Source organism: Bidens hawaiensis, unplaced genomic scaffold (assembly GCF_021521415.1).
Source record: "Bidens hawaiensis isolate Kalapana, Puna unplaced genomic scaffold, B.hawaiensis_p1.1 tig00019386_1, whole genome shotgun sequence".
NCBI classification, from domain to species: Eukaryota; Viridiplantae; Streptophyta; class Magnoliopsida; order Asterales; family Asteraceae; genus Bidens; species Bidens hawaiensis.
In genome coordinates this window covers 26666-45273 of record NW_027492945.1, presented here as the reverse complement: position 1 = coordinate 45273, position 18608 = coordinate 26666, and the positions used below count along the sequence as shown (strand labels likewise).

The 18608-nt window shown below is 35.9% G+C and overlaps 1 protein-coding gene and 1 pseudogene across 1 annotated transcript; both read right to left on the bottom strand.

Moving 5' to 3' along the window:
- Positions 1 to 10788: 10788 nt before the first annotated feature.
- LOC143558259 (receptor-like protein 6) lies at positions 10789 to 13546 on the bottom strand (annotated as a pseudogene).
- A 2015-nt stretch (positions 13547 to 15561) lies between these two features.
- LOC143558255 (receptor-like protein 6) lies at positions 15562 to 18439 on the bottom strand. The gene has a single exon (XM_077047125.1). The coding sequence runs from the start codon at positions 18428 to 18430 to the stop codon at positions 15821 to 15823; it is 2610 nt and encodes an 869-aa protein (XP_076903240.1). The 5' UTR covers positions 18431 to 18439; the 3' UTR covers positions 15562 to 15820.
- Between the last annotated feature and the right edge of the window lie 169 nt (positions 18440 to 18608).

The window sequence follows — 18608 nt, the reverse complement described above, 5'->3', positions numbered from 1 at the left end:
GTGTTAATCCTAGTAGCATAAATCTTTGCATCCTTTTTAAGATCATCATTCTGACATTTAATGCTACGAATTTGATCTAGGATTTTAGCATGGTGATTTCTATAGTGCCTTTATCAATACAATCTTGTGTGCAAAGTTTGTGTACCTCGGGAATGCGAGAGGGAGGTGTAGGAATCCCATCAGTGGAGCTTGACAAGGTGTTTGCCTAACTACTTTCACATGCAGCACACTCGGGGATGATAGGACTTGCTTGACTGCTCACACCCGCATCACTTGTCTCATATTTATTTTCTTTTGACTGATTGTTTATTCGAAGGTTGGCATCCATTGATTAAAAAACTTGATGATAGAAGTCAACTCTGAGAGTGTTAAGGTATTCAGGCTTGTCGTTCTCATGATGGTAATCACACTGCTATTCCATGCGTAAGGCAGTGAATCCAACAACTTCATGTTGATCTCAGACAACTCAGGGATGATACCGACACTACTCAATTTAGTAACGAGTGACTCAAATCTGTTGATGAGAGAGGCAACCGATTCTCTTTGAGTATGTTTAAGCATGTTGAATTCTTCTTTTAACATGTCCTTTTGGCCTTCTCTCATGTTGAGACTTCCTTTAAGCTTAGAATTGCAAGACATGTATCACTAATAAACTTCTCCTTAAATTACTCGCTGTCTCCCCCTAGGCCAACCGAAACGCGTAAACAGTCAACCGCAGAATATGTCAACAAAATCTGAGAGAAGAGTACCCAATACACTAGGATCCCAGAAAAATTTCGTTTAAGAAAATTTTTTCGATTTTCCCACCAAAAATCACCGAAAATTCGAAAAATAAATATTTTCGCCAAAATTTTTTAGGAATGAAGTTTCACTTATGAGGAGCATTCAGGAAAAAATTTGTTCAAGAAAAATTTTCCCGCCAAAATACTTTTTTTTAGATTGTAATCGAGTGGACTAGTAAGCGAGTTTGGCTTGTAATCAAGTTTGGCTTGTAAGCGAGTTTGGGATTGTAAGCGAGTGGGATAGTGTGAGCGAGTGAGGATGGTGTAACCGAATGGTAATTGTAAGAGAATGGATGTATGCGAATGAGGAAGTGTACGCGAGTGGAATGTAAAGGACTTGTAAGCGAATTTGGAGATGTAAGCTAATGATGATGATGTAATCGAATGTGTGTAAGCGAGTGGGACTGTGATCAAATAAAGGAATTATGAGCGACTAGGAGATATTGTAAGCGAATGGGATAATGATTGTAAGCGAGTGGCTGTGATCGACTAGAAGAAATTTGTAAGCGAGTGGTGATGTATGCGAGTTGGATGAGGGTTGGGTTGTGACTGAAATGTATGCGAGTTGGGCTAAGACTGAGATGTATGCGAGTTGGGCTAACACAGAGGGTTAAGGATGAGATGTATGCGAGTTGGGCTAAGGCAGAGGGTTAAGGATGAGATGTATGCTAGTTGGTTGTAATCGAATAGGGATGCAAGCGAGTATGGCAAGGGTCGCTTACACAAGGAATGATTGTAGTCGAGTGTCACAAGGATCGCTTACAATGATTGGCACGGGTTGCTTACACAAGGTATGATTGTAATCGAGTGTCACAAGGGTCGCTTACAATGATTGGCAATGGTCGCTTACACAAGGAATGATTGTAATCGAGTATGGCAAGGGTCGCTTACGATGATTGTATTCGAGTGTTGTAAGCGACTGAAGGGAGACAATTGTAAGCGAATAAATTGTATTCGAGTGTGGATGTATGCGAGTAGTGAGGAAATTAAGCGAGTAGCAGTTGTATGCGAGTCTTGAATGTATGCAAATGATGATGATGATGATTGTATGCGACTAAGGAATGAATGCGACCAAGGTGTATGCGACTTGGGATTGTGAATGAATGAGGTGATGTATGCGAGTCTTTGTAAGCTAGTTGTCAATGTGAACGAGTTTCAACTTGTATGCGAGTATAAGGAGTGTAATTGAATGGATGAATTGTATTCGGGTCCAACCAAAAACAATAATTGTATTTGAATTCTCTTTAACCCAAAAGAAGAATGTTACCAACCAACTTTCCAACACCTTTCTTAAACATAACCATTTGCATGTTTAATACAACTTTTCAAATATTCTTTCACATGCACCAACACAAACACAATCTTTTTGTGATTCACAAACCACAAACACAAACTTTAACACACTTTTACCATCATCTTGAACAAGAACTACTTTATTTTCTTAAAACTTGAAGAACACAAGAACACGAAAACCACTTATTTTCTCGAAAAATCCATCTTTTCACACACAAGACCAAAATCCAAGGTTGTGACCCAAGATCTAAAACTAATAGAGCCTGAAAGCTCTAATACCAATTGTAGGTTCCGTGACCGGATCAAACAACACAAACAAACTAAGTACTAGTTGTTCTTGGATCAACCTCAAAACTAGTTGGCAGAAACAACTAGTTGGACCGAGATCTCAGATCTTATGTGAGTGTGAGAGTGGGTCGAAAACTAGAGAGGAGGTGAGGGGTTAGAGAGAATTTTAGAAGACTTGGATGTAATAATATGCAAGGGTTTATTCACAAGGTTATAGGAGAAATGGGTTAAATGACCAAAGATGTAGAAATGGGTTAAACTTGTGAAAAATAAACACACAGTAAAACTACTATAATTTAATACTCGATATTTGAATAATTTGTTCGGTCCCAACTTGGGACCAATCGATAAAATAATAAAAATATTTTTTTTTGAAATCCTAATATAAATATATTGGTTCCAACAAAACTATAAATTAATAATTACTAAAATATTCCAAATTTCTTGGATCGCCTATTAAAAAATGAATCTATAGTACCTTGTTTTTTTTAAACTTTAAGTATATATTAAGTTTATCTTTAAATCTCTCTGCACTTAAAGAGTAGAGGCACTTTATTCTCGTATTGCAACAGAAAGTTGTGAAGAGTTGTTAGCGCTTACAATGTTTCTTTCGAGTGACCAGTTCCAAAGGTACTGAATCATCATCAAATAGATTTTAAACGGTATCCGCCATAATTTCTTCAATGCTTTGAACCTCGTAACACTCATTATTTACACCGGGATATTCTAACAACTTATTCATATCCATTTTATGCTGACATGGACATGGACATTTTGAAGGTAGATACATTAATTTGAGAGTTGCTCACGAATATAAGCCAACTCTTTAAATTAATAATTTATTAATTTATCGATATATCAATATCTCGCTAAATTAATAAAATTTCTTGGTCCCAACATTATTAATTTATAGAGGTTTTACTGTATAAAATTTTGTTTGTTTAGGGTCAGGGTATTAATCAAAACTTGTTTGCAGACATTAATGTAAACAAGAGGATTCGAACAAGCGCTTGACATATATCCACGCCTTATCAAACACACCCGATCTAAATGACCATCACAAATGTTAAACTCATATCATCATCATCATCATCATCATCATCATACTCAGTATATCCTACCAATAGCAAATCTATGATAGGTCTGAGCAGGGTAAGATGTAGACAGCCTTACCTCTACCCCATAGGGTTAGAGAGGCTGCTTCCGGTGAGACCCCCGGCTCGATCACAAATGTTAAACTAAAAGCTCAAAATAGCGTGCTTTTAAATAGAGTCCTTTTTCCCATATTAGTTATCCTTATCCTTGCTGGAGATCACTTATACCGTATGGATTATGAGAGATTTATTCAGGCTCACAGAGAACACTGTAGGCATGTAGACGCTCTACCAATGGATGAAAAACGTGCTACGGCGTTTGGTTTGATGAAGATTGATGAAGAAGGGCGTGTAATTGAGTTTGCTGAGAAACCGAAAGGAGAACAATTGAAAGCTATGAAAGTTGATACTACAATTTTGGGACGACGAAGAGAGAGCTAAAGAAATACCTTACATTGATAGTATGGGTATTTATGTTGTTAGTAAAGACGTGATGTTGAATTTGCTTAAAGATAAATTCCCTGGAGCTAATGATTTTGGAAGTGAAGTGATTCCTGGAGCAACTTCTATTAGAATTGTTTTCAATGCTAAGATATTTCAATTTCGGGAAGCAAAAAATTTCTGACGGAAATTCATCGCGAAGCTCACAATTATCAAGTTCCTTAGACCTCAAGGAAGAAAAATTGGCTAAGAAATGAGGTACGCAACAAATGCTCAAGGCCAACACTTCGAAGCTTTAGGGGATTCCATGGTAGATCGCCAACACTTTGAAGCTTTAAGGAATTCCATGATAGATCTAATGAAGAAAGTTGCATCAAGTGTGAGATTTCATTTGGGATTTGGCCACTAAATCCAGAATAAGAGAGATCGAGGCTTCTTAATTGCTTAAGTCGAGCAATCTCTGAGGGGATATTAGATTCAACAAAGTTGTTCATCGAGAGGTTGAGCATTTGAAGATGGACAAGCTTGAACAAGGAACTACTAGAGTTGATAATTTTGCTATGAGAGCTTCTACTCCAGTCAAGCTCGATCACATGGCCCTTTATGCTACACATCACGCCATCCCACAAACAACAATCAGCAACAAAACCATTATCTGATGTATTGATTTTGATCTTTTTCCAATAATTTATCTTTTGAAAACCAGAAGCATCATAATTTTAATGAAGAATGGTTTGCTTAAATTCAAACAATGCTAAACACTTTTCATCATGGCTTAACAACGATGCGAAGCATGTGAGGAAGAGTAATAAGTATACAAAGGAGAAGGTTTGCAAGAGGATGGAAGCCATGAAAAGAAGTTGTTTAATTTCAACATCTTACTACTGGAAAGACTTTATATAAACACCCATAACAGAGTACTGCTAGAGTTAATAAGGACATGAGGAGACTTCAAAAGTCAAGAGCCAGGATCCTGTGTTGGCCCAGGCGGATCAAACAATCGAATCAACCGAACTTATCAAACAAACGAACACGAGATATTGGGGTGACAACCCTCGACTCTTTTCATATATCAAATGAACTTAACAAACGAACTTCACGAACTTATCAAACATACATGGAGATGAGACGCCTTGACCCTCTCTTAACTCTCTCTCAACTCTCACCAATAAAACTAATAAACTAGATCCTATTTATAGACCTACTAAACTTGCTTTCCAAGACACACCTTTCCTAAACCTACTACAATTCAAATACCTAAATTAAAACATAATTAAATAAACCTTTAACTTTACTAATAATTCAAGATTAATCCTTCATTCACCCCTCTAATCTTGAATTATTCATCTTCTTACTTTTATTTCTTCTTTTCAACTGACTATAGCATACTTGCTTCACCGATTCTTCAAACTTAGCATTCGTTCCTTCCGTACTTAACTTTGAAACCACATTGTCATTTTCTTTCTCAACTCGCTTCTTCTCATCAACTCGTTCTTGACCAATACTTTCACGAACTCCAAACAAATCATTCAGGATTGTCCCCAAACCGAATATCCTTCACTTTCATAGTCGGTTTCACATCATAACTTTCACTCTTTTCATCTTCAAATTTATTAGAATTACAACATACAAGAAGCTTGATGTTGTACGTCATATTCAGATTTCTCTGAACTTTAATCAACAATCTCCCTTTCTGATCATATAGCCTCAATATCCCATTGGCTATTTCAATCCTACATCCTTCTTCATCTAACTTTCCCAAGCTAAGAAGATTGGTCTTCAACTTAGGGATATAGAAAACATCATAAAACGTTTTCTTTTCACTAGTCTTACTTACCACAGTCACATTACCTTTACCTTTGATTTCAATCTCGGATCCATCACCAAAATTCACTTGACCCAAAACTCCTTCATCCAAGGTAGTAAAAAACTCTTTCTTTCCTGACATATGATGACTTGCACCATTGTCTAAGTACCATGTACCTTCATTCTTTTCATCATTTTCAAACACACCAGGGATAACCCTTTCTTCATTCAAACTTACTTTCTTTATTGAACCAACTGCCATGAACAAAGAAGGATCAACATCATCTTCTTTCTTTGTCAAATTCACTTCATCGTTCCCATTGCTTGGTTCCTTACATTCATTCGAGTAGTGCCCAATCTTATCACAGTTGTAGCACGTTACATACTTCCTTCTATCTTCCCATTTTCCAGGGTTCCTTTTCCGGTATTCACCCGTTCATCATTCTTACGTTCACTATTCCATCTTGGATTCCCTCTTCCTCGTCCGTTGTATCTTCCACAACCTCTACCATGTCCTCGGTAGTTTTCAACTTTCTTTTCAGTTTGAGTAAACATGAGATGACTTTGGGACGAACTTCCATTCACATTCTTGAACTTGTTTCTTTCTTCATATGCCTTTAAACGTACAACCACATCTTCAAACGCCATTGTTTCGATGTCTGCGAGTAGCTCCATCGAAGAAACAACAGGTAAATATTTATCCGGCAAAGAGTTCAAGAACTTTCTTACCAAAACCTCTTCTTCAAGTACCGCTCCCAAGCTCTTGTACTTTGACTGTACTCCACCCAACTTCGCAGCATAATCATCAATACTTTCTGTCTCCCCCGTATTCAGTGCATCTAACTCGGTTCTTAGCATTTGAACACGAGCCTTTTGAGTTCTTTTTGCACCAAGATAACGAACTCTTAATGCTTCCCAAACATCTTTTGGTTCCGAATACTTAGCCATCTGAAGCATCACATCTTCAGGTAGGGTTTGAAAGATAACACCCAATGCCATAAACTTCTTTCTTTCTTCAATTCCAGTCCCCTTTTCCTTATCAATTGCATCATGCAAACCATTCGCACCCAAAATAATTTTCACCATAACCGACCATGACGCATAGTTGGTCGACGTTAATTTTGGTGCTTGTAGCACAAAACCATCTATCTATTCTTTCATTGTTCCCGAACTTCCTGCTTCTTTATCATTGGCCATGACTCGGTGATCAAATTGTTCTTCGGTTTCTTCTAATCAGAATTAACGGATGTATTTAATGGACCTCACCAATATTGGACTTCAATAATTTTGTAGTTAATCGATGAAAGAATCAACAGCTAACACTAAAGCAACACAAAAATATGGTGGCTCCAAGGATTATCAAAACCAACATCAAGGTTTAAAAAATAATAAAAACAATCTGCCCTTTTCTTTTGTTGATAGTAACGACAAAACAAAAGAAATAAATTGCAATTCCTTTGACCAACAAATTAATAAAGACACTATTGAAATATGTGCAGCACCCTTTCTTTTCCCTTGCTTCCGTATAACGAACAACCGAACAAACTTAATACCAAAACCTCTCAGCCGGACAAACTGAAATAATACGAAACTTTCCATGTATTCGAGCCGTAGCTCTGATACCAATTGTTGGCCCAGGCGGATCAAACAATCGAATCAACCGAACTTATCAAACAAACGAACACGAGATATTGGGGTGACAACCCTCGACTCTTTTCATATATCAAACGAACTTAACAAACGAACTTCACGAACTTATCAAACATACATGGAGATGAGACTCCTTGACCCTCTCTTAACTCTCTCTCAACTCTCACCAATAAAACTAATAAACTAGACCATATTTATAGACCTACTAAACTTGCTTTCCAAGACACACCTTTTCTAAACCTACTACAATTCAAATACCTAAATTAAAACATAATTAAATAAACCTTTAACTTTACTAATAATTCAAGATTAATCCTTCATTCTGTCCCTCGTTATTACTCCAATGGATCCGACAGACATTATGTAACTGTAATCCAATACTTCACATATAAAAGGAAAAGGTAAATGTAATAAATCAAAATCACATTCTAAACTACTTTTAGAAATAATTTTTTTTATGAACAATGCCTGTTTAAACAACTCAACGGATCAACCCGCTTAATTTTAGTACCACCATAATACTCGTTTATTAGAAGAGTTAAATTGTCCAACCCAAAACCTTGTTATAGAGGTGGCTCAACCATTTTGAGGGTTTAAAAAGCTGATGTTGTTTCAATGGTTATTTGTTGGCCGAAGTAAACTAGAGGGTTAGAGAGGAGTCAAGATAAATATTTTTGCGTTTTTTTTAACTTTTCAGCATATTTTTTTCTTAAAACATCAAATCAAATGCCTTACGGAATCCCTACTTGTGGCCAAGTGGTAGGAAGGCTTGAGTTCTTCAGTGGAGACTCAAGTTCGATCCCCATTTATGTTACTTTTAAAGGATTATGGCAATGAAGGATTTGAGTTAGGCCTTACGAGCTCACCCGGGTTTTCATCTCACCGTATGTTACGCCAGAGATTTCTACTCTTGTGATGACACAACGGCTGCCAAGTAGCAGTTGGTGGTAGCTTTTGTCCCACCATATGTTGCGCAAGAGAATTCTGCTCTTATGATAACACAATGGCTTTCAAGTAGCAGCCAATGGTACTTTTCATCCCACCGTATGTTACATAAGAGTTTTGCTCTTGTGATTTAATAACGGCTGTTAAGTTACAATAAGCGGTATGGTTTTCCAGAGAACGCCCAAATAAGGCCAGAGTAAGACAACATAATCGGTCCAGAGTAAGAGAGCGACATTCTAAATTTGAAAAGTATGATGTGCGTCGTTCAAAAATAAATGACTTACGGACATTATAATTAATGCTCATTAAATGACTACCCACTACCCGTTAACTAACTACCACTAAAATTTAAATATGTTTGTGCATGTTATAACGATCTCCCATTTTAAATAGTCTTTGTGTTCGATAAAAGTACTTTCTTAGCACTAAAAGATTAGTTTCCCTGTTTAAAAGGATTTGGGGTTTACAGTTTATTGTTTCATATTTTCTAAATTTAAATAACAAATTTTGTTTAAATACTTCATGTTTTGTTTAACTGATACTTATTCAGTTAGCTGTTTCCTTTTCCTTTTTTTTTCTTTCTTTTTTTTTCTTTCAGGTGGCCTTGACTATAGTTTTTGGATTAGGTTATGGTGTTATATATCGGTTATTGGTGACTATTTGACAGGAGAAAAAATTTAAAAAGAACAAAAACAAAATCCCTTAAAAATTCGTTTACCACAAGAATTTTGGTTTCCATCATGGAAACATTGTAAATTCTGTGAACAGTGTTTTGTACTTTGAGGCTAGCCAGTAGCTATAGGCCTCATAATGGAATAAATGAAGTTGATATACAAGGCTCATTCAATAGTTCTATTTATAATATTAAAACCAAAAATTTGGTAACATCATGTAAGTCGGTTTATTTTTGGGGCTAGGCCCGGCTCCGAAAAAGCAAAAAAGATAAAATGGGTCGAAGGCGAATTTTTTTTTGTGCCTAAAGTAAAAAAAGTTTTTGTTAGGTTTAAACAATTTAATTTTTATACGGGTTTACTTGGTTATAATTTGAGTTGTGTAAAAAACTTTTGTTTAAAAATAGTATTATAAACATGTGTCAAATGAGATTAGAACCCACAACCTTTTGGTTGGGAGTAATACCATTTGCCACTAGACCAAATTATTGGTTATGTAATTGAGTTTAAACATTAAATACACATATTGTATTTAATAAAAAAAACAATAATTTTAAAAAAATAAAAAAAATTCGTGCCTATGGCGGTCGACCACCTTGCCATGCCCAAGGCCGGCCCTGTTTGGGCCCAGTAAAAGAATTTGGCATGTAAATTACTGCCATTTTATTTTTAGCATCTTATTTTATTCAAGAAGCAGCAAGAGAAACGGAAGGGTACTTCATTAAAAGCGGGATTGTGATGGTTAACAAAGACGCGTTGATTCCTTTTTGCAGCATAATTTAAAAGATTGTACAATCTTGATAGCCATTCGTGAGAGGATTCGATGTAAGGTACCTTACAGTATCTTGTTATAGAACTATGCATTATGATACCCAAAGAAAAAGTAAGTCGTGCGGTGAGATGTGAAAATTATTATTTTATTTAAAAAAATAAACTTAATGTGTATGAGGTTGTATATGGCTTTGAGTACCATACCTCTGTTTTACTTGTACTTTACGTGTTTCTAGCAAAAAAAGGCTTTATATTCCAATTAACGAGTTCCAAACAACTGTATTTTTGTTCTCCATTTTAACGAACACGTTGGTTGTTGAAGTTATATCACGGCATTTCCCATACATGTTAACACACTCGATATACAAAACTGTTGCAAGAAAGAAAGGCTTAGATCGGCAAGATCCGTAAGCACATCAGTAACCGTCACATGGTTCAGCTGCATAATGAAACAGTTTTTGAAAATGATTGCATGTCTCTAAACACCTTTAATGCTTCATTGGTCAGCTCGGATCATTGAAATCTTGATATTAGAACATTAAGTAATGCTACATTTGGTTTCGAACCTACGTTTACCATCTTGAAAATTAATATATGACAACTGTTCTTATCGCCGTTTCTTGCATCCCAAGAAACCAATGTGTTATAGATGATTTCATCAAGTAATAATCCTACATTTTGCATGGATTCCAGAAACTCTAATGCATTCTTGATCTTCCCATATGTAACATCATTTGCAAACATTGTATCCCATAAAGCAATTCACATTTACCAAGTTGCCCTTTACATGGTTAATACTTAATAGCCATCTCCATACAACCAGTACTTCCACATTTTGCCAACTAAAGATACCTGCAGGTAAATATTTCCACAAAGTTCGGTTTATATAGCGTACACAAACTCATACAGAAAAGTAAAAAAGCATTAGATATTCAGAAAATTGAGAAAAAACAATACAGCACACATTTTTTGTCACACGGAGTACACTTACATATTACAAGATATATAAAACATATAATTATGAAAAAACATATAGTGCCATTATTCATCTTGGAAATTAACATCAAAATGGGCATTAGTTTCTCCTTGTGTTCCTTAATGGCCTTGCCCATCTGTGCTTCCTCGTGACACCGAATCGTTCAAGGAGCCAATTACCGTACCTTGCATATAGAAAGTTCCCAATAAGAATTCCAATTACCAAACCACTTCCAACTCCCAATAATATTACCATCCAATCAATTATGTTACTTGGCAAAAGAGACTCATACTCATTGCTGCTTGTTGCTGGAACTTGAAGTACGGTTGGTGCATTTGAATTTTCACATTCTTTGGATAATGGTTTCCCACACAATCCCGGATTGCCCAAGTATGAATTATTATCAAATGTATTGAACTGTTTCCCTTGTGGTATGCGCCCGTCAAGGTGGTTGAAGGATACATTCAAAAAAGCAAGGAAGTCAAGTTACAACAATTGCTGAGGGATTTGTCCAGATAGCTCGTTTAGGAAAAGATCCAAAGATTCAAGATTTTTTAGATTTCCCAAAGATGGCAAAATATGACCGGTAAAATGGTTGTGGGAAAGATTAAGAGATTCCAGTCCATGAAGATCCTTCAGTGATTGTGGGATTGGCCCTTCAAAGTTGTTACATGAGAGATCGATGGCTATGAATATGTTCAAAATCTTTTGAAACTCTCTCTTGACACCTTTGTTTGTTAACGTCATCATGTATTGAAACGTAAAATCCATTGTGCTTTCAATAATGAACTGTTATCCCATAGGAGATGATCCACCAAGATAAAAAGATTTCATTGCATTCCAAGTTTGGAATGACTTATCAGGCAACTGACCACTAAAATCATTGTCAGAAATGTCAGTGATCCGCAACTTGGGAAACTGTGTACTGATAGTTGAGAGACCTTGAATTGAACCATAAAGCTTGTTGGACCTCAAAAGGAGAACCTGCAGATTGGGAAGAGTTCCCAACCAAAGCGGGAAAATATTTTTAAAAGAGTTTTCGGCAAGAGAGAGAAACTCTAAATTGGTACAATTAGCCAAAGATTTTGTCACCCGACCAGTAAATTGATTTTCACTCAAATCAATCTCCTTCAAGAGGCTTCCACGCGTACATGTAGTTATCATCGGCCCATAAAAATTATTTCGCTTCAGATCTAAAATTGACAACGAATTGTTTAAGTCACCTAAACATGGAGGAAGGATTCCAGTCATCTTGTTAGAAGACAAATCTAGGAGTTGAAGGGATTTCAATTCACATATCCATGGTGTTATTTCTCCTATAAGATTGTTGTTTGAAACATCGTAAAAAGATATGGTGTTTTGAGGAATTGGAAGCTGCCCTTGTAGCTGATTATATGACATTAGAAACACATTCAAATTAATCCATGGGAGAAATTGGGGATGCTGATGAAAGCCGGTGATGGAGTTGCCCACAAGGTTGATCACTTGTAATGTTTCTCGGCTGTTATTCCAAATCCAATTTGGTATGAGGCCTTCAATCCCATTGTTGTCGAGAAGTATAACTTTCATCTTCGTTTGGAAGCGCAAAAAAGCTGGGAATTCCTTCAAGTTGCAAACTGACATACTTAGATGTTCCAATGCTGGAAGGGTTTCATTGGTGCAGTTGTTGGTGGTTAGAAATGACAAGCTAATACCATCTACAGTCAATTCTTTGAGTTTGTTGAGTCCTAAAAATGAATCTAGGCCCACTGTACCGCTAAAATTGTTATGACCCATAATAAGATTTTCGAGACTTTTGAAATTCAAAAACATACTCGAAAGTTGTCCTTGCAATTGATTAAATTCAATGTTTATAGTTTTTAGTTGGGTGAGGTTCAGAAATGAAGGTGGGATACGACCAATAATAAAATTTCGAGACATTGAGAAAAAGCTAAGTTTGGTTAGGTTTGCAACTAGGGGTAGGATTTCACCGTGTATATTCATATAATCAAGATCCAATTTATTAAGCTTAGTAAGTTTGTTAATCCAATCGTACACGTTTCCTTTCTCAAAACCATTATAAGCAAGCGCCAAAACAGTGAGTTTCGAAAGACTTGCCAATGAAGGGACTAATCCGGTGAACTCATTGTCATATAGAGACAAGTAAGTGAGTTGTGCCAAGTTAGGGAGTGAACCTGGAATACACCCTGAGAAATGACAACTTTCAAGAGACAAGTGTTCCAAATGGTTTAGGTTTCTTATGGATTCTGGTATACTTCTAGTAAAACCTGTTAAATCCAATACGATATACTCAAGTAAGGTGCCGTTATGAAATTCAGGCAAGGAACCAATGAGGTTGGAATTGTTTCCAGCGCTAAGATACTTCAAGGTCGGTAAGTGAAAAATATCTGACGGAAATTCATCTTGAAGCTGACAATTATCGAGTTCCATGTACCTCAAGGAAGAAAAATTGGCCAAGAAACGAGGTACGGAGGAACTAAGGTCCACCCCAGAGAGATGGAGGCTTTCGAGTCTAGTCATGTTTTTCAACAAATACTCTAGGCCATGGTGTTGAAGCTTTAGGGGATTCCATGATAGATCTAACCAAGAAAGTTGAATCAAGTGTGATATTTCATTTGGGATTTGGCCATTGAATCCAGAATTATAGAGATCGAGTCTTCTTAATTGCTTAAGACGACCAATCTCTGACGGGATTTGAGATTCAACAAAGTTGTTCATCGAGAGGTTGAGAACTTGAAGATGAACAAGCTTGAACAAGGTACTACTAGAGTTGATAACTCCACTGAGAGAGCTTCTACCCCAATCAAGCCCGATCACATGGCCCTGATTGCTACACACCACGCAAAAATGGTTTCACCGGCTTTCCCGTTCTAAAATAAACAATGTTAAGGAAAAAAGATCTTGTGTCTTTTATTTATCATTGTTTTTTGTGTTTATTTTTGTCATTGATTGTGTTTTTTTCCTTAACATTGTGTTTTCTTCATGATATTGTGTTATATTAATCAACATTGTATTATTTTGTTCGGCATATTATGTTATATTTGCGATCTATTGTGGGGTTTTTAGTTATCCTTGTGTTTTTTATTTATTTTCGTCATTGTGTCTTTTCGTCGTTTTGTTTTGGACCGGGAATGACGGGGAAGCATCTTAGTTTTTTTTTTGTTTTTTTTCGTTTTTTTATATTTTGAGTTATTATGTTTAGGGGTTTTTTTTGGTCACATATTCTTCTCATATTTCTCATTTTTTTTTCTTTGCAGTTTAATTTTTCCCTATATTAATAGTTTAATACTATATTATAAACTTAAACATTTAAATTGATCAGATAAAGGAGTGATATATACCCATTGAAACCCGAGACTGAAGCAAGCAAAAATTTCCCATTATAATGGTTCTTGAGTTCGTGACTTACTATTCACGTTGTAACAGTCCGCAAGAAAGAGTAACTACAAACTGATAAAAGAGTTGAAGTTCGCCTTCGGTGGCCTCGATCTTGGTACTCCATGATTTCGCCTCTTCGATTTTGGTTTCTACTTACAATCATTCGTATTCTATGCTACACATAAATGATATATGAATGATCATACGATCAAAAGAGAAAAAAAATTACAAAAGGGGCTCGTTTTTATTATCGGCTCAAGCCCTTTTTGGGCTTGAGCGGAATCATGTTTGTAGCTTTTTCTTTATGTTAATTTGTATAACTTTTTTGCAACTTTCACACCCAAAAAAATATAAAAACATGTAGAGGTAATATATTTGTAAAAACATCAGTATATTTACTAGACAATCAGTGGCGGTCCAAACATTTTAGTGGCCTAAAACGATTGAAAAATCCAAGACCCTTCTAATAAAAAGTAGGTTCGTACTTTGCAAAATTTAATCGTTTTGCTTCACATTTAATTTGATATAAATAAATTCAATGATATAAATAAGTTTAATATAAAGCCAAAATAGTTGTATTTTGTCCTTAACACTAATTATAACAACTCTTGACTTTTACTTCCAGAAATTTAGTGAAAGTAAATTAGTGAGTAGTTATATATTTATGGCTATTTACATTATTTATACCATATAGATATGTTTAATGTTTCAGTCGTTCATGATTTTGGATTATTAGTGAATTGAGATTGAGATTAGCCTCTCTCGAATCACTAAACTTCATTATATAAAGATCTTCACATATTATTTTTTGCTACTTTTTTCTGTTATTCAAGTGTCGTGGCTTCAACACTTAATTTTAGTAGGTAAATATATTATACAACTAGTTTAGTGACTGAATTATATCACTAACTAGGTGTTATTAAATACGAAATATATATATACATTTGGGGATATCATAACAACAGTTTGTGAGTTAAGTACAAGATTATCAACTAACTGTTAGTTGATGATTTCACAACTGGCTCCCCCAACTTCTATTAACTACTACAATACTAAACCTGTAATTTTATTTCCCCCAACTTCTATTTATTACTACAATACTAAACCTGTAATTTTATTTATTACATGTATACCGTTGTACTTATTATTTCATAAAATTCTTGCACAATAATTACATGCCTGATCTAAACACCTTTAAGGCTTTAATGCTTCACGGGCCAACTCGGATTATTTAAATCCTGATATAAGAACATTACACGACACTATATGTGATTTCAATCGTTAACACATTAGAAATTAACATATAAGCATTGTTCTTGTCAACGTTTCTAGCATGCCAAGAAACCAGAGCATTCTTGGTATTCCCTTATGCAACATAGCATGCAATCATTGTATTCCATAAAGCAATTAATTAATTAACTTGTTATATTATTGAAAACCGTCTCCATCCAATCAATGCGCTTTCGCATGCTGTATACACGTACATGTAAAATTTCCTACAAAGTCACGAGTTTTATGACATAGCCAAACACATACAAAAATAAAACATGCATCAAATATCTTGTAAGAAACATGTATAACAATTTTTTATTGTGACACAAAGTACAGCTACATATTACATGATTTAAAACATATAACTATAAATACATGATTTAAAACATATATAGTTATAAAGAAGCATAAAGTGCAATTATTCATCTTGATATTTAAAATCAGAATAGGACATCAGTTTCTCCTTGTGTTCCTTAATGGCCTTACCCATCTCGCCTTCCTGAACCCGAATCGTTCAAGGAGCCCATCACCATACCTTGCGTATACAAAGTTTTCAATAACAATTCCAATTATCAAACCACTACTGACTCCAAATACTATCACCAGCCAATCAATATTGCTACTTGGTAAGAGAGACTCATAGTCATTGCTACTTGTTGTTCGAAATACTGTTGGTACCTTTGAATTCTCACATTCCTTGGATAATGGATTCCCACACAATCCCGGATTTCCCATGTAGGAATTATTCTCAAATGTATTGAACTGTTTCCCTTGAGGTATGGGCCCTTCAAGATGGTTGAATGACACATTCAGAAAAGCAAGAAAGCCAAGTTGCAACAGTTGTTGAGGAATTTGCCCTGATAGCTTGTTTTGGAAAAGATCCAAAGATTCAAGATTCCTTAGGTTTCCCAAAGATGGGAATATACGCCCGCTAAAATAGTTGTTGGATAGATTAAGTGACTCAAGCCCATGAAGATCTTGAAGTGATTTGGGGATCTGCCCATCAAAGTTGTTACATGAGAGATCGATAGCTGTGAATATGTTTAGAATTCTCAAGTACTCTCTCTTGACACCTTTGTTTGTTAGCATCATTGAGTATCGAATTTGAGAACGCACAAATGTGCTGGAAAGAAAATCGGATCCCATGTCAGATGATCCACCAAGATCAACAGATTTCATTGCATTCCATGTTTGGAATGACTTATCAGGCAATTGGCCACTAAAATTGTTGTTGGAAATGTCTATGATCCTTAACATGAGAAATTGTGAGCTGATACTTGAGAGACCTTGAATTGCACCATTAAATTTGTTGGACCTTAAAAGAAGAACCTGCAACTTGGGAAGATTTCCCAACCAAAACGGAAAAACATCTTTAAAAGAGTTATCTGCAAGAGAGAGAAATTCTAAATTGGTACAGTTAACCAAGGATTTTGACATCTGACCGGTGAATTGATTTTCGCTCAAATCAATATTCTTCAAGAGGCTTCCGTGTGTACACATATTCATCATTGGTCCATGAAAGTGATTTGCTTTCAGATTTAATCTCCATAAAGAACTAGATAAGTTAATTATACATGAAGGAAGGGTTCCAGTCATTTTGTTAAAAGACAAATCTAGGATTCGAATGGATTTCAATTCACATATCCATGTTGGTATTTCTCCTATCATATGATTGTTTGAGACATCATAAATTACTATGGTATGCGGAGGAATTGGAAGCCACCCTTGTAGCTGATTATTTGAGATCGTAAATAGTTCCAAACAAATCCATGGGATAAAATGGGGATGCTGATGAAAGCCTGTGATGAAATTGTTTGAAAGGCTAATTATTTTTAATGTTTCTCGACTATTATTCCAAAACCAATTTGGTATGAGGCCTTCAATTTCATTTTCATCAAGACTTAAGACTTCTAAATTCCTTTGGATGCGCAAAAAAACTGGGAATGTTTTCAAGTTGCATGATGACAGCCCTAGAAGTTTCAATTCTGGTAGGGTGTCATTGGTGTAGTTGGTGGTAGCTAAAAATGTTAAGCTATTACCATCTAAACTCAAAGCTTTGAGTTTGTTGAGTTCTGAAAATGAGTCTAGGCCCAATGTTCCACTTAAATTGTTGTAGCCTATGATAAGATATTCAAGACTTTTGAAATTTGAAAACGAGCTTAAAATATCTCCTTGCAATTGATTACTTCCAAGGTCTAGGTATGTTACTTGGGTTAGGTTCATAAATGAAGATGGGATACTACCATAAATAAAATTTTCCCCCAATGAGACAAAACTAAGTTTGGTTAGGTTTGTAAGATAGGGCAGGAATTCTGCATGTATGTTCATACGGGCTAGAAGCAGTGCATTAAGCTTAGTAAGTTTGTTAATCCAATCGTATGCGCTTCCCTTCTCGAAATTGTTATAACTAACTCCCAAAACTATGAGTTTTGTAACACTTGCGAATGATGGGACTAGTCCTGTGAACCCATTTTCAGAAATATACAAGTATGTTAGTTGTGTCAAATTAGGGAGTGAACCTGGAATACGCCCTGAGAAATGACACCCTTGAAGGCACAAGTAATTCAGGTGGTTAAGGTTGCTTATGGATTCTGGAATAATCCCAGCAAAACCTGTCCAAGAGAGATCTAGATACTCAAGTGAGGTGGCGTTATGAAATTGAGGCAAAAAACCAGTGAGATTAGCATTCTTTTGCATGCTAAGATATTTAAACTTCGGTAAGTGAAATATTTCGGACGGAAATTCATCTTTAAGCTGACAATCATCAAGTTCCATAGACCTCAAAGAAGAAAAGCTTGCCAAGAAACGAGGTACGGAGGAACTAAGATCAACCCCAGAGAGAAGGAGGTTTTCAAGTCTAGTCATGTTTTGCAACAAATACTCGAGGCCAGTGCTTTGAAGCTTTAGGGGATTCCTTGATAGATCTAACCAAGAAAGTCGTATCAAGTGTGAAATTCCATTTGGGATTTGACCACTAAATCCAGAATAAGAGAGATCGAGGCTTCTTAATTGATTCAGCCGAGAAATCTCTGAGGGAATTTGCGATTCAGCAAAGTTGTTCATCGAGAGGTTGAGCATTCGAAGTGAACAAGCTTGAACAAGGTACTACTAGAGTTGATAACTCCACTGCGAAAGCTTGACTCCAATCAAGCCCGATTACATGGCCCTTATCGCTACACACCACACCATTCCACAAACAACAATCAGAATCTGATGTATTGCTTTTGGTGTTCTTCCAAGA